This window comes from Nuphar pumila, chromosome 3, assembly GCF_984573655.1.
Source record: "Nuphar pumila chromosome 3, dmNupPumi1.hap1.1, whole genome shotgun sequence".
NCBI classification, from domain to species: domain Eukaryota; kingdom Viridiplantae; phylum Streptophyta; class Magnoliopsida; order Nymphaeales; family Nymphaeaceae; genus Nuphar; species Nuphar pumila.
The window spans coordinates 21,614,497-21,629,987 of NC_143251.1; the positions used below are offsets into that span (position 1 = coordinate 21,614,497).

The 15,491-nt window shown below is 36.6% G+C and overlaps 1 protein-coding gene across 2 annotated transcripts in view; it reads right to left on the reverse strand.

Moving 5' to 3' along the window:
* Nucleotides 1–15,491, reverse strand: part of LOC149842248 (homeobox-DDT domain protein RLT3-like) — a 61,990-nt gene that overhangs the window by 18,359 nt on the left and 28,140 nt on the right. For both annotated transcript variants that reach the window (XM_090001335.1, XM_090001334.1), the window contains exons 3-6: nt 12,135–12,205; nt 10,543–10,716; nt 10,177–10,239; nt 1,152–1,371 (exon numbers count right to left, since the gene is read on the reverse strand). In XM_090001335.1, coding sequence (XP_089857461.1) covers nt 1,152–1,371; nt 10,177–10,239; nt 10,543–10,716; nt 12,135–12,205 — 528 coding nt within the window. The remainder of the gene's footprint in view (nt 1–1,151; nt 1,372–10,176; nt 10,240–10,542; nt 10,717–12,134; nt 12,206–15,491) is intronic.

Consider the following 15,491-nt stretch of genomic DNA (forward strand, 5'->3'; position numbering starts at 1 on the left):
TATGCAAAAAAGCTAACAACTAGTGTGGAGCAATGTAGTTAAAGTGTGTCTCGAGGCACATGTATGAAGAGTAAATGGGTTTAACATGTGCACCTCAAACATGAGGTGCACATCTCATACACAGTTAAATTAGGAATAAAGACCCCATTTTCATTAATAAAAGGATATGTAAAAGGAAGGAGGGATCGTTTATGGCACCTCCACTGCCACCACCCCCCGACACCTTTTCTTCTTTTTCGCTTCCACTATCAACAAGAGTCTGATGAGATAGCAGTCTCTCTCTCTCTCTCCTTTTTCTTTTCTTTTCTTTTTGCTTTCCCTTCTTTTCTGCTGCCTCTCTCCCCTTTTTTCTTTTCTTCCCCTTCTGTTATGCATATACTATTTTGTGTTTCTGTTTTTCTTTTATATACTTGCTTCCAATTAGATTTAATTTGGTAATACCAAGATCCAAATCAGATGTCACCGATTATCTTGGTGCAGTATTATAAGCATTTCTGGATAAGGAAAAAGAATTCATATTTGTTTTTTTTTTCTGTTTAATTGTCTTAATAAGAGAACAGCTTGGATGACCATAGTTTCCATAGATAGGTACTGAGATTGTCCACTTATTTTATCCTAAAAAAATTAGACAATGAGTTGAATCCCGAAACATATATTTTTCTTGATATTCCCAAATGTTTTCTGATGTAAGGATGTCAGAATTTTTAAAATATCACAATACATGTCATTTTGTTAACTCTGGATATTCTTGAAATCATGTTTTTTATCATGTCAAAGTTTTTCTAGATCTTCTATAATGAATTAGGCGGTTAATCCAATAACGCATGTTCAATTCTGTATTTAATTATGTTGGAATAGTATTAGTTCTCTTATTTGTTCTTTGGTTACATCTTGCTCTTTAGATCATTCAAATTATTGTACTACATTCATTTCTTATAAATCATTTTGTGATTACTTTAAATTCTTTAATTGTAATTCATTACTGGATCATAAATAATGCACTGTTTTTTTTTGTTAACATTTTTTCTGAAGCTTACACTTTATGCCTGCAGGTTTACGCCTCATTTCATGGGCAATTGTTGTGCATCGCTATGCCTCAACATTTTTCACATTGGTATGGAAAATTAAGAAAATTAAGACAAAGATCAGACCTTTACAAAGGGTGCAACCATTCCTTCCATGGGAGGTCAGATGAGATGAACAGGTGAATGAATTTGAATCCACCTGGGATTCTCTCAACTCAAGCTCTTCATCATCGATCAATAACAATGAATTGCCACACTGTTCTATAACTTCTGGTCCTTCAATTGCAAGGCCACATGGTGCCGAGTCTATCTCCTTTTGATTATCTTTCTTTTGATTGCAACCGACCTGAAATTCACACAAATATGATGTGTGGCTGTAAAAGCATCATAATCATTGAGAAAAGATTCAAGAGTCTATAGAACTATCTTACCAGGATGGTCCTAGTAAAATTCTTGTTAGATTTCAAGAGTCTACCAAAGTACATAACCAGGATGATTCTAGGAAATTTCTCATTCAAGAACTTCTCCTTATAAACAATATAAGGTTTTGGTTTTCTTCAAGATGTTATTATGAAATCATCACAAAAGTTAGAATTTAAAAAAATGAAGAAATGGGGAAGAGAAAAACAAAGAACTTAATGAAAAATCTTGGCAAGAACCCATAAATAAAACAAATGCTACAATCAAAATTATAGTGAAGTACAAACATATACCTTTTTTTGGACTTCGTAAACAAATATTTCATGCAAACACTCAAGCTTCACTTCCGTAAGTGTGTTGATACCTCAGAGCACATGGATGACTCCATCCATATTCTATCCATGCTATGGGGCAAAAGTTACAATTGCTATGACATAGTATTTTATAATACGTCCTACACAATAGGGCATACTGTAAGATTCAGTCTCTTTGAGTATGAATCTGAAACCTTCTGCAAAATTTCTTTTGAATTTTAACTAGACCTGCAAAGATAGGAGTTTGTTCAAGCCTTGTACGGTCCTATTTGTGAAAATAGCAGGTTGATGTTGTCATGCCTTAGGGATATACTCGGTATTCTTGCATTTGTTTATGTATCACATAGTACATATTTAGCTAGTTTATTATATTGTAGTTCTTTCATATTCTTTCTAGGGTACTTTAGACATTGTTGTCTTGTAATACTGTCCTAATAAAGAGGGTTGACCCTGTTAAAATGTATCTCTTTATGTAAATATTACATATATATATATATATAAAGAGAGATACATATACATATATACATCACGTATATATGTATATGTATCTATCTATATATATATATATGTAAATATATATGTTTTCTTTTTAGTCATTTCTCTCCATTTTGCGCATATTCATAATTATGAATATGCTGTAATTCTTTTTCCTTTTTTACTTTTCTTCTTTTCTTTTTTCTTTTCCTTTTTTTTGTCTTTTTCTTCTTTATTTCTTTGTTGACTCAAAGTCAACCTTGGAGGGCTCAACACTAGCTGTTGAGCCTCTCCAACGGTTAGAATTCTAACCGTTGGAGGGGCTCCAACAGCTAGTGGAGCCCCTCCAAGGCTCCTTTTCCCTCTTATAAATAGGGGAGTTCCCCCTTTGTATTTTTCACCTCTTGGAGCTTTTGTTCTCCAAGCCTCTCAATAAAATTCTTTATATTTTGTATGCCTTTGTGCATTTGAGTTTCTTTATTGTACCTTTGTGTACATTTGTTCTAAGTGTTCTTGTGCTTTTGTGCACATTGGTGGTGGTGTGCTCATCGCACTCTTTATCTCATTTTTTGAGATATTTTCACATGGTATCAAAGCTAGGCTTAAAGGAAAAGAAGATCGTGCTCTTATTTCTCTTCGTTGGAATACCTCGTAAAGCGTGCCATTGAGTTGTGGTGGTGGAAGTGAAGACTCGGCTCTTCATTCTATATTTTGCAAGCTTCCTACATCAAGAAGGGACTCATTTCGCTTTGTGGTACGCATTTATTCCTCTTTGTATCCTCTCTAATGGGCGAAAAGGATTCGCACTTCTCTCTTGGCTTCAAATTGAATGGAACGAATTATCATGTATGGGCCGGGAATATGGAGGCCCATATAAAAGGAAAGGGACTTTGGGGATATGTTCAAGGAACTATTCCCGAACCCGTACCAAAAATTACTACTCTCGACAAAGGGGAGATCAAGGTTCTTGAGGGAGAAGAAAGAGAAAAGGCTTTTGAAGATTACAATAAGAAGCATGAAGAATGGGAAATGAAAAACTACAAAATTCTCTCATGGTTCTTCTCTTCGGTTGAGACCAAAATTAATGCCAATATTCTAAAGTTCAAAAAGGCATGTCAAGTATGGGAATATCTTGAAAGAATGTATACTTCAAGAGATTTGTCCCATAAGTACTATCTCCAAAAGAAGGCCTTAACCCTTCAACAAGGAGAAATGTCCGTTAGAGAGTATTTCGCCGAGTTATCCACTATTTGGGATGAGCTTGCCCTCCAAGAACCTAAATGGAGCGGTGAGGCTATTGAATTGAGGGCCAAACAACTAGAAGAGGATCATTTCTTTAACTTTTTAAATGGGCTTAGACCCGAGTTTGAACAAACTAGATCCTCTCTCTTATCTTCTTTCTCTTCCCCTCCTTTGGAAGATGTGCTTACCAAATTAAGTGGAGAAGAAACTAGATTGGGAATGAATAAAACCAATCTAAGTGTGTTGGCCGTTCCCTCTAAAGATGAGGATGAGGGTGCTTATGCCGTCTCAAGACCGGGGAATAATGTTAAAACCTATAAACCCCCTCATTTTAACAAAAATCAAGGAGGAAGAGAAAATGGTGGGCATTATGGAAGGAGAGATTATAGTAAGATCATATGCCATTTTTGCAAAGAACCGGGTCACATTAAACCGCTATGCCCTAAATGGAAGAAGATGGTGGCTATGTCTACTACTTTCCAATCAACCAAGGAGGAAGGTCCTTCTACTTCCAATCATGCTACTTTGGCTCTCAATCAAATCATGGAAGCTCTTCAACCACTCCTCAAGGGATCCGTTTCCGGAGCCGCCATGACCACCTTCTCTCCTCCCGGTAAGACTCTTTGGCTCTTAGACTCGGGTGCATCCTTTCATATGACTCCAAATGTTTTGTCACTTTCCAAATACTCAAAAAATTTGTCACCCTCTTTTGTCTCCACCGCGGATGGGGCTTCTCTTGAAATAAAAGGAATTGGTGATTTTGAAAGACAAGGTTTTTTTATTCCAAAAGTTAGATTTATACCAAAACTAAATTTAAATTTGCTTTCCGTCTCTCAACTATCGGATCATGGGTGTGATATCAAATTCTCATCAAATAAATGTTGGATACAGGATCGCCGGTCCGGGAAGTTGATTGGGGAAGGCTCTAGGAAGGGAGATCTTTATCTCATGCAATTTCTTCAAATTCCAAAAACCTCTTTTTGTAATGTTGCCCAACATAAGGATATAAATGTTTGGCATAAACGCCTTGGGCATCCAAATATTGTCAAGCTTTCATATTTACATTTTGCTAAAACCTTATGTAAAGACAATTTCAATTGTAATGATTGCATTCTTGGTAAAATGAGAAGCATACCTTTTGGACAAAGAACTATGTTTTCAACCAAACCTTTCGAAATTGTGCATTCGGATGTATGGGGACCGGCACCCGTTGTGTCTAAGGGAGGTTTTTCATATTATGTTATTTATGTGGATGATTTTTCAAGGTATAGTTGGATATACTTCCTCAAACATAAACATGAGGTTTTCTCTACTTTCAAGATCTTTCACATGTTAATACAAAATCAATTCAATAGTAAATTACAAATTTTTAGAACCGACTCCGGGGGAGAATATCTCTCAAATGATTTCAAAAGTTATATTGAAAATAATGGGATTGTTCATCAAAGGTCTTGTCCCAAAACTCCCCAACAAAATGGGTTGGCCGAACGAAAACATAGACACATAATTGAAACTACAAGAACTTTGTTAATTTCTCAAAAAATTCCAAAAAGATTTTGGGCCGAAGCGGCTCTTGCATCGGTTTATCTCATCAACCGACTTCCATCCAAAAACTTGAACCAAATATCTCCATATGAAATCTTGTATAAAAAAGAACCCGACTACAATAGGTTAAGAATTTTTGGTTGTAAATGTTTTGTTCTCACCAATAAGAATGATAAATTATCTCCCAAAGCTATTCCTTGTGCTTTTTTAGGATATTCGGAAACCCAAAAAGATTTTAGGTGTTATGATATTAAAAATGATAAACTATATGTTTCAAGAAATGTAACCTTTTTAGAAAACATAAGTGGTTTTGAAGAACACAAAACTCATGAAGATAATGCCGATTATTCTTTTTTGTTTGAACTATTATCTAGAAATGAAGATTTTAGCGATGATGAATTAAAAGAGAATGAGGATATAAGTGAATGTATTCCTCAAACCATTCATGATGAAGAAGAATTGATAAATGAACCAATTACCTATACTCATAGAGATAAAAGCACTTTTAGAAGTGCAATAGAGAAATATAGTGATCTTAGTGAATCTTCCAACAACTCTCGAAGAACTAAAAGATCTAGGAGAAATCCTTCTAGATTTATATCCTATGAGTCTTTTTCTCCAAAACATAGGGCATGTCTTAGTGCCATTCACTCATACCAAGAACCTAGAAATTTTAAAGAAGCTACGGAAATGATTGAATGGAGGGATGCCATGGACAACGAACTTAGAGCCCTCAACAAAGCCAAAACGTGGGTTTTTCAATGTCTTCCAGAAGGAAAGAAAACAATAGGATGTAGATGGGTTTTTGAAGTCAAAACCAAGAGTGATGGCACTCTTGAAAGATATAAAGCCCGTCTTGTCGCAAAAGGATATAGTCAAGAATACGGCATCGATTACGAAGAAACCTTTGCTCCTGTTGCACGAATGGTTACTATAAGGTGTTTGATCACCATTGCATCTATTAAAAAATGGAATATTTACCAAATGGATGTTAAAAATGCATTTCTAAATGGGGACCTTAATGAAGAAGTCTACATGGATGCTCCTCCTGGTATGAACATACCAAAGGGGAAAGTCCTTCGTTTGCAAAAAGTGCTTTATGGTTTAAAACAAGCCCCTAAGGCTTGGTATGATCGATTTAATGATGTAATGGTTCAAAATGGTTTTTCCTCATGCTACACTGACACTGCTTTGTTTGTCAAAAAGTCTGATGCAGGAATTGTGATTTTACTGTTATATGTTGATGATATGTTGATAACAGGTAGTGACATAAAAGGCATCAGAAACATTAAAACCACTTTAAAAGAAAGGTTTGAAATGTCAGACCTGGGGTATCTGACTTACTTTCTTGGTATTGAGGTAGCCTACTCTCATAGAGGCTATTTTTTGTCTCAAACTAAACTTGCCTGTGAGATTCTTGACAGATCAGGTATTACTGATGATAAAATCTGTGAGACCCCTGAAATTGTGGGATCAAAAATGAAGATCGATTATGGGAAACCTTTGGAGGATCCTACTCCCTACCGGCAACTTGTGGGATCTCTAATGTATCTTAGCATCACAAGGCCGGACATCTCTCATGCCGTGCATACTGCAAGCCAATTTCAGCATGCTCCTACATCCGTTCATATGAGTGCAGTTCTCCGAGTTGTCAGATACTTAAAGGGAACTTTAAACAAGGGAGTTTTTCTTTCCTCTTCTTCTGAGTTGAATTTAATTGCATATACTGACTCTGATTGGGGAGGTGACCCAAATAACCGTCACTCCACTACAGGCTTTTGTATTTTTTTAGGTGAATCCCTGATCTCATGGAGATGTAAGAAGCAACAGAAGGTGTCTCTATCATCCACCGAAGCAGAATATCGAGCCATGGCATCTACAACTATGGAGATTGTCTGGATTCATCAGTTGCTGCAAGACATGGGGATTCCAATTCAAGAACCCACAAAGTTATGTTGTGATAATAAGAGTGCAATCTATATTGCCAAGAACCACACGTTTCATGAGCGGACAAAGCATATTGAGATGGACTGTCATTATGTCCGTGAGGCATATCTACAAAAAGTCATCGATCTTCCTTATGTGACGTCAGAATATCAGTTGGCAGATTTCTTCACCAAGGCGCTTTGCTCCCCAAGATTCAACTTTCTCCTTAGCAAACTTTCGGTCATTGTGCCCTAAGTTTGAGGGAGGGTGTTAAAATGTATCTCTCTTTATGTAAATATTACATATATATATATATAAAGAGAGATACATATACATATATACATCACGTATATATGTATATGTATCTATCTATATATATATGTAAATATATATGTTTTCTTTTTAGTCATTTCTCTCCATTTTGCGCATATTCATAATTATGAATATGCTGTAATTCTTTTTCCTTTTTTACTTTTCTTCTTTTCTTTTTTCTTTTCCTTTTTTTTGTCTTTTTCTTCTTTATTTCTTTGTTGACTCAAAGTCAACCTTGGAGGGCTCAACACTAGCTGTTGAGCCTCTCCAACGGTTAGAATTCTAACCGTTGGAGGGGCTCCAACAGCTAGTGGAGCCCCTCCAAGGCTCTTTTTCCCTCTTATAAATAGGGGAGTTCCCCCTTTGTATTTTTCACCTCTTGGAGCTTTTGTTCTCCAAGCCTCTCAATAAAATTCTTTATATTTTGTATGCCTTTGTGCATTTGAGTTTCTTTATTGTACCTTTGTGTACATTTGTTCTAAGTGTTCTTGTGCTTTTGTGCACATTGGTGGTGTTGTGCTCATCGCACTCTTTATCTCATTTTTTGAGATATTTTCACAGACCCTTCTATGTGCTTTAATCTTCCTCAACAAGACTTTTGAGTTTTGCCCCCACTCCAGTGTGCCCTTGTGTTTCCTTCATACTGTAGACACTTCAACATGGTAAGAAAGCACACAAATACGAGAGGTATAAAACTTGTATCAAGGAAAAACAGCGCAAGTTGCCAATGACCATGAAATCTTTACTTTTGGTTCTGTTGATGTTGGTAAAGCATGAACTCATAGACAAATTTCATTTGATTTGGGTAACTACAGAAAAAGATGTGATTTTTCTTGATTTTCATGTTCATTTACTAAAAGTAAGCCCAGACTTGAATGTTGTGGTGTTTTGCTTTGCTTGTATCATTTTAGGTTGGACATTTCAATTTGTTTGGTAACTTTTGGGTAAGGCATAGGAAAGAAGTGATTTGATACAATTTGGATTGTATTATCAGAGTTCTAAAAATTTTTGAGGTGGTATTAAGGGGCACCATCCTGTTTTTTGAAGTTTCTTGAAATTTGATATCCCTTGTTGATGTTGAGGGATATGTAGTTGTTTGCTCTTGGGTTGACAGCTTCTTGCAAACATGTTTAAGTGATTTGTTGTCCCAAAAATCTGATTTCTATTGAAATTATGAAATCTGATCGGTCATGGATATTTAATTGAATCTGAACCTAATAAGTGCTGAAATTAATCGGTTACAAAAAGTTTGAGTTTCAAACCAATATGATAAATCTGATGTGCTTGATAAAGTTTGCATTCATTCGCTAGCCATGAATATGCTTTGATGTCATGTCTTGTGCATTGTGAATACTAAGTGTATTCGTCTATGGATGATTATTGTCACTGAAAAATTTGCAATGCTATTTAATTTATTTTAAATTATGTAGTGGTTATGTGTGAACCACATAAGGGTCTTTGGAGGCCAGGAGCTTGTGTTGCTCATGCAGTAACAAATTGTAAAATACATTGTAAAACTATTTTGGTATTGCTTTTGAATTAATTATACTGTTGAAATTGACAAGGCAAAGGCCCAAATCTGTTATTGCATGAGTATTTGCATAAATGTTCTTGTGCAAAGAACTTTTAATCGATTAAGCATGGTAAAAAGGAACCTAGGATGCCGGTCATGGGAACCTTTGACATGTGAAAACCCTCTCCAATTCATTCTCAAGGAGGACTACCTATTTTGTCATCTTTATTGATGACTATACAAGATTTACGTGGATTTATTTTATGAAAAATGGAAGTGAGTTTGCCATATTATAGACAATTCTATGCTATGGTTGAAGACAATTTTCTACTCGTGTCAAATTCTTGCTCTTAGATTCTGATGAAGGATATGTGGCAAATTGATTGCAACAATCTTTAATTGAAAAGGAGATAATTAATCAAAAAGTCATGTTCATGTACTTTAGAGCAAATGAAGTAATTAAATGCAAGAATAAGCATATCCTTGAAACCCTCGAGCACCCTTATTTTTTAACAATGTTCCTAAGTTTTAGGTTGTAGCGGCTCGTGAAAGAGTGTTTCTGATCAACTGTATGCCTTCTAGTGTTCTTGCAGGAGATACACCTTTTCATAGGCTATGTGGTCATGCTCCCCTTATTGTTGATTCATGTGTGCCTTTGGTAGTACTTGTTATCTGTTGTTCCCTCAGTATGAAAGAGATAAATTGTCACCCAAGGCTGTTAAGTGTTGTCTTATGGATATCCTGAGGGCTAGCAGGGATGTCATTGTTATGATTCAGTATGAAAAATTCTGTGGATTAAACATGCCACCTTTTTGGAGCATCTCTTTTGTTTTATTAGAGAGTCAAACACTTCACTTCTTATTCCCTTTCCCTTTGAAGAAAACTAAAATAAATAAAGAGTGTAAGCCGTTTTAAACACACCCATAGACCACTGTTGATAATTGACAAATGCACAGGAGGCACTGGTACCACAAGTAAGACAGCAGTCATCCTTCAGTTCTCCTCATTTTGTCTCTTATGAACAAAAATTGTGATTGGTCTTCATCATCTCTAGATACACAACCATATGCAACACTATGCCATTGGTCTCCATTTCAAGATACACAATCATTTCTCTCCATTTTCATCGTCCATGTAGCTAGCTAGAATAGCTTGTCGAAGATAAATGATACAACTGTTGCTAATCCAGTTTTGGATAAAAGAAAAAGAAAGAAAGAAAAGATCATGTCATGTTTAGCAGAAAAAGTCTCATGAGATGCAGTTTTTCATAACTAAAACTAGCTATACGAAGAATCCATAATAGACATGTGATATTGATTTTTTAGGTGGTACAGTCACTATAATGCAAGTTATACTGTTCAACAACTATTTGAAAAAAAAATGTAAAATAAAATCAAGCAGATACCTTTCTTTTTTGGATGGATGGCTTCCTCTTTATCTGTGATTTATTTGTTGGTCTTCTCTTCTTCTGCAAGTACATCAACAGGATACTGTTATCGCACGTCTCTCTGAGCATGCATGTCGGCAATAACATGCCATATGATTATGCTGTAAGTGTATGCACTATGCATGACTCTACCTGTGAATATGAATGCATGAACATGTCCCTAACTATGCACGTGCAAGCTTGTTTATATAGCAAAATGCAAAGCTATTTGACCAAGAACTAAACACCACACATGGTATTTTCCACTTCAAACTTTTTATGCCCTTGAGAAAATCCAATCAACCTAAGCCAAATATCAGCAGTAAACATGAGATGAGAACTTACATTGGCAGTTGTGCTTGCAAGACATATATTTTTGATGGAGGGTAATGTTCCTTCTGAATGTGACAGGCGCCACAATGTCATTAAACCTTTGCCAATACCATACCTCTTTACAGGGACATTCTTCTGTTGATGAGCTTGAGATTTCGACACAGTAGATGTATCTTTGAGGCATACCTGAAAATGATTATCCCTTTAGATTAATAAATGAAAGTTCAAATCAGGACAAGATATATGTTTATCTTTTGAACAAAAAGAATGCCATAATCAAGATCCAATGCTACATTGGAGTAAGCCTAATAGTTTCTGTTGGCAAACCATGTCTCATACAAAGGATTAAATTGGCAAGAATAAGCAAAAACTCAAAGTTATGATCCTCAATCATTATTGAAGTCATCTTACATCTCCAGCCTTCAGAAATTTCTCTTCAAGCATTTTTACTATGTTAATGCAAAATATGTCACAAAAACAATGAACCAAGGCAAAGATGTGCAAAATTGGTAGTTTTCATGGAAACTAAAAATGATTAAAAGTTAAAACAGATAGATATGTAAAGAAGCTTTATGGCTCATTTCTTCACCATATAGACAAGGAGTTTCAAAGTACAACTATATTGAGGTCATCCATTATGGCTAGTGGTGTCAACGGGTCGGTTTTGATTCAGACCCAGGTGGAACCAGACTTGGACCCAATTTTCGGGTATAGTATCGGGTCCACTATAAGAAAAATCATACCCGGATCCGATAAGAACTACATGAACCAGACCCGAACCATACCCGGTAAAACCATGTTTTTTTATCATTTTTACATTGAAAATTTGTGGATCTTAATCGGAACTCGAGTCGGGTCTGGGTCTTGGTATAAAATTTCACAAACTATACCCAGGTCCACTTATTAATTGGACCTTCGGGTCCGGACCCGGGTCTTAATCAGGTCTTATTATTTATCACCATACCTGGACCTATATGGTTTGGTTCGGGTGGGGTCCGGGTAAACCCAACCCATTGACACTCCTAATTATGGCATATAATCCCAGAGGATGTTGTCAATGACCCAAAGATGACACAGCTCAGCTTGCTTGAAGTCATCAAATAAGAAAGAAGTTTAATTCAACAATCTACAACTCTCTTTCCCCCACCAACCCAACACCAAAAGAAGCAAGAACTAGACAACCAATGTTAAGCATAACTTTGGGAAGTGCATTCAGATGAACAACCATTGGTACTTGCATTTTCCCAGTATCTTAAAAACACTTGCTGACATCTTCACTTTCATGTATTTATTCTTTAGTATTTCTTTTATTTGTTTTTTCACTCACATTATTTTGGAGACTTGACACTTTGACAGATGGATGAAGCACTTTGCCTACTCTAAAACAAACGTTAAAGCAAAATAAGATATAACTTATAAGTTGAGAGGAAAAAAATTTCATATCTTCTGAAAAAAGAAAGTCAGTAGTAAAGCAGTAAAGGCTAGCCTGCTGAATGGAATATGACTGTTGGAAAAATAAAGTGCAACTTTTTAGCACATCTTATGACATTATTCTGAAATTGTAAAAAGGGACACTTAAATATCATTTATAGGCTTCCTCTAACCTTTCCTTTTTTAGGGCCCTTCTCAGTGGCTTGATGATTATAATGAAGAGTCTGTAAGTTGTGTGTGGATCCTGTAACATTAAAATCCATAGAGATAACAAAAGTGAGGACAGACACCATAGGTCACGTTGAAAGCAAAATAACTTAATAAGAAACCCATGACGAAAAACAAACAAACATGTTATAACAAGTTGCAGAATAGAACAGTACCATGTAGCCAGAATAAGATAACAGATATATCACAAGCTACAATTAGTAAACAACAATAAATTTAGCACAGACAAGGAATAACAGCACATCGATAAATCTTACTAACATTTCAAAATTAATTCTTCAAAATAGCAATCAAAGGTTATGATGATATTAAACGAAGGAAAAATATAACCAATCTGGCTATAGCACGGAATCAATGGAACAAACATTTTCTTGTTTTTGTCAACATTTCAGGAAAATCTTTTGTTGAAAATCCAGATTTTGTTCTTCAGAACATTAAGGAGAGAGAAACATTTTTTAAAGATAGGACGGCAGCAGCAAAGCACCAGTGCTAGCTACACTCAATTTTCTTGAAACAAGGACACACACACACACACACACACACACACACACACACACACACACACACACACACACACACGAGAATGCATTCATGGACACACTTTCACAGACAGAGCTGCACACACACGCACAGGCATACACACACATATACACGCACACATATAGACACAAGCACATGCGCACAGAAACACACACACGTGTGCAGGCACACATGAGCACATGCACATACCCCGTCTCTTTCACTCACATGCGCACATAAAAACACACGCACGCACACATGCAGACACACACACACATGTATATACAGACAGACTATGCTAAAAAAATCAGACATTTTTGAACTGCAAAGAGAGGAGTTACACTAGTGAAATGAGATGCTTAACTGAATAAACTACAAGTATCTACTATCTACTTCTTTGCTTAAGAATTTGTAACGTAAGAATAAATCACTGAAGTTCTTCTTAGTTGTTACTTTAGATGAAATTAATAGAATTAACCACAAGAGCAGGAAAGTTGAACAAAAGTGCCTTAAATCCAAAAATGAACCCTTCCAGATGCTTATAAATGAAGGGAGGCTAATGGACCAGCCTACCCCTAGAGAAGTAGAAGAGGTACTTAAGGAGAAGGTGATGCCCCAAGAGCAAAGTTATCTTTTAATCAAAAATTTGAGTAATGCATATATAAGGTGTCCAAAAAATGTTGAATAACCCTTGACCTCATATCTGGAGTGCCAAAAGACCCTAGGAAAAGTTACTATTGTTGTCATCATCATTACTGTCTATGTCACATAGGTAGGGGTGCCAGTGCTGGTACATAGAGCACTACACGGGAGTCCAGTTAAAAGTGCAATCTAGTCAGTAAAGCATTAGTGTAAGTTTTGCTCCTCAAGATAAGTGCTCAATCCAGTCAGAATCAATCAAATATTCAAAATCTATTGACTATTGGGTATTGGCAAATGAATTTCTTTTGAAGGTAAGAAAAGAAGGGCACAGGAAAGAATAATATGACTATCTCTAAGCCAAAAAATCTGGAATTGAAATTAAGTCACATGAATGTTAACTAGGATCGTGAATGGAAACATCTAAAACCCTTCCTCGACTTCCCTGTGCATCCCCTATTGGAGATTGACAGTGAGAGGTCATCAATCCAGTATGTCACCCGGGTGTGGGTATGGGTACGGAGGGTACGACACGGCAATTCCAAAAAATGTGGGTACGAGGACACTGCTAAATATATACTGAAAAATATATATTATATATCTAAAATATATATTATATATTGAAAATATAATATAATATAGGACATGGCAAATGTCGTGTCAAGGTACCAGTACCCGTGTCGACATGTCGACACGGGTACGACACCCTAAGTGCCGTGTTGCGGTAACATAGATCCAGGCAGACCATGTAATAACCACAAATTTTTAAGCATTTATTTAAAGATTTTATAATATAAAATTTCATCGCAATGTGATTTGGGCCCGAGATCCAAGTCGCGGATCCGGGACCCATAAAGGGGTCTTTACAAATATATTTATCTCGTATAAACGTATATGTACTTATATAAGTGCAAAAATTTTAATTAAGCAAATTATTCAAGTGATAGCTATGTGTATAATGCATAAATGGGCTTGGGATCCACATTCTGGATCCAAGACCCAGATAGGGTCCTTATGGATATAGGTAAAATACCCTATATATACTTATAAACGATTAAATATATATATAAATATATATTATACGAGTATTTTTAGGGGATCCACGATTGGATCCATTTGGATCCAATCCATGGATCCATTTCGAGTGGGAGGCGTGGGTCCAGAGTCGCGGCCGGGTTTGGATCCCGAGTCGCAGGTCATAGACCCGAACCCGGCCCTCTCGTTAAAAAAAAAAAAAAACTCTTGGACCCGGGTCGGACCCGACCCGGATCCGTAACCCGATAGGGTTTTTAAAACCCGATATCGGGCTGCAGCTTTTTAAAGAAGGGGAAAAGCAAGAATCATGCCTAGGGCACGATTCCTGCTATTACCAAAAGGGAGAAGAAGGGGGTCAGTTACAGCAGGCGTAACCGAACCCCGCGCCTCTCGGCAAGAGGGGGGTTTCGGCGATAAAAGGGAAGTGGAAGAGGGGGGTCTCACCCTCTTCCCTCGTCTCTCTCTCTCTCTCTCGTGTGGGTGTGCATCAGAGTGGTGGAGGTCGCCGGAAAGCCGCAGCCACCAGCAGCCACCGCAGGCTACGACAGGTACCCTTGTCACGACAGCAGCAAGGGAAGACTTCAGCCGACCCTTCTCTCGCAACGGTTGAACCTGCCGATCGCCGGAGATTTCGCCAAAGAGGTACGGGTTTCTCCATTGTCTTAGATGAGAAAAAGGGACATGGATTCGTATTCCATGTCGTATTTTTATTGAAAATCCATGGATGGAATCAAGGTATTTTCATCTTCTTGAAGGTTGTTGTGTAATAAAATAGATGTAGATGTATTTTTATGAAAACAGAATTTTAGACCATGAGATATATGGCTTTTCAGGTGTGCGTTAAGGTAGATTTGACCTCCACGATTTTCCAATGTATAAGGAAGGGATTATTTAAAACGTATGCATGTCACTGCATAGGTAAAATCCACATAAGTATATCACGATTAAGCACATATCTGAATATAAGCTATACTTACAAGTATCCTTGGCCTTTTTATTTTGTTATGGTTGCATATATATATATATAAGTGCCTGTGGGTTTGTTTACACATGCATACCTGTAGGTGAATCAACAAAATGCATGCTTTCTTGGCAAGGAATCGGTTTAT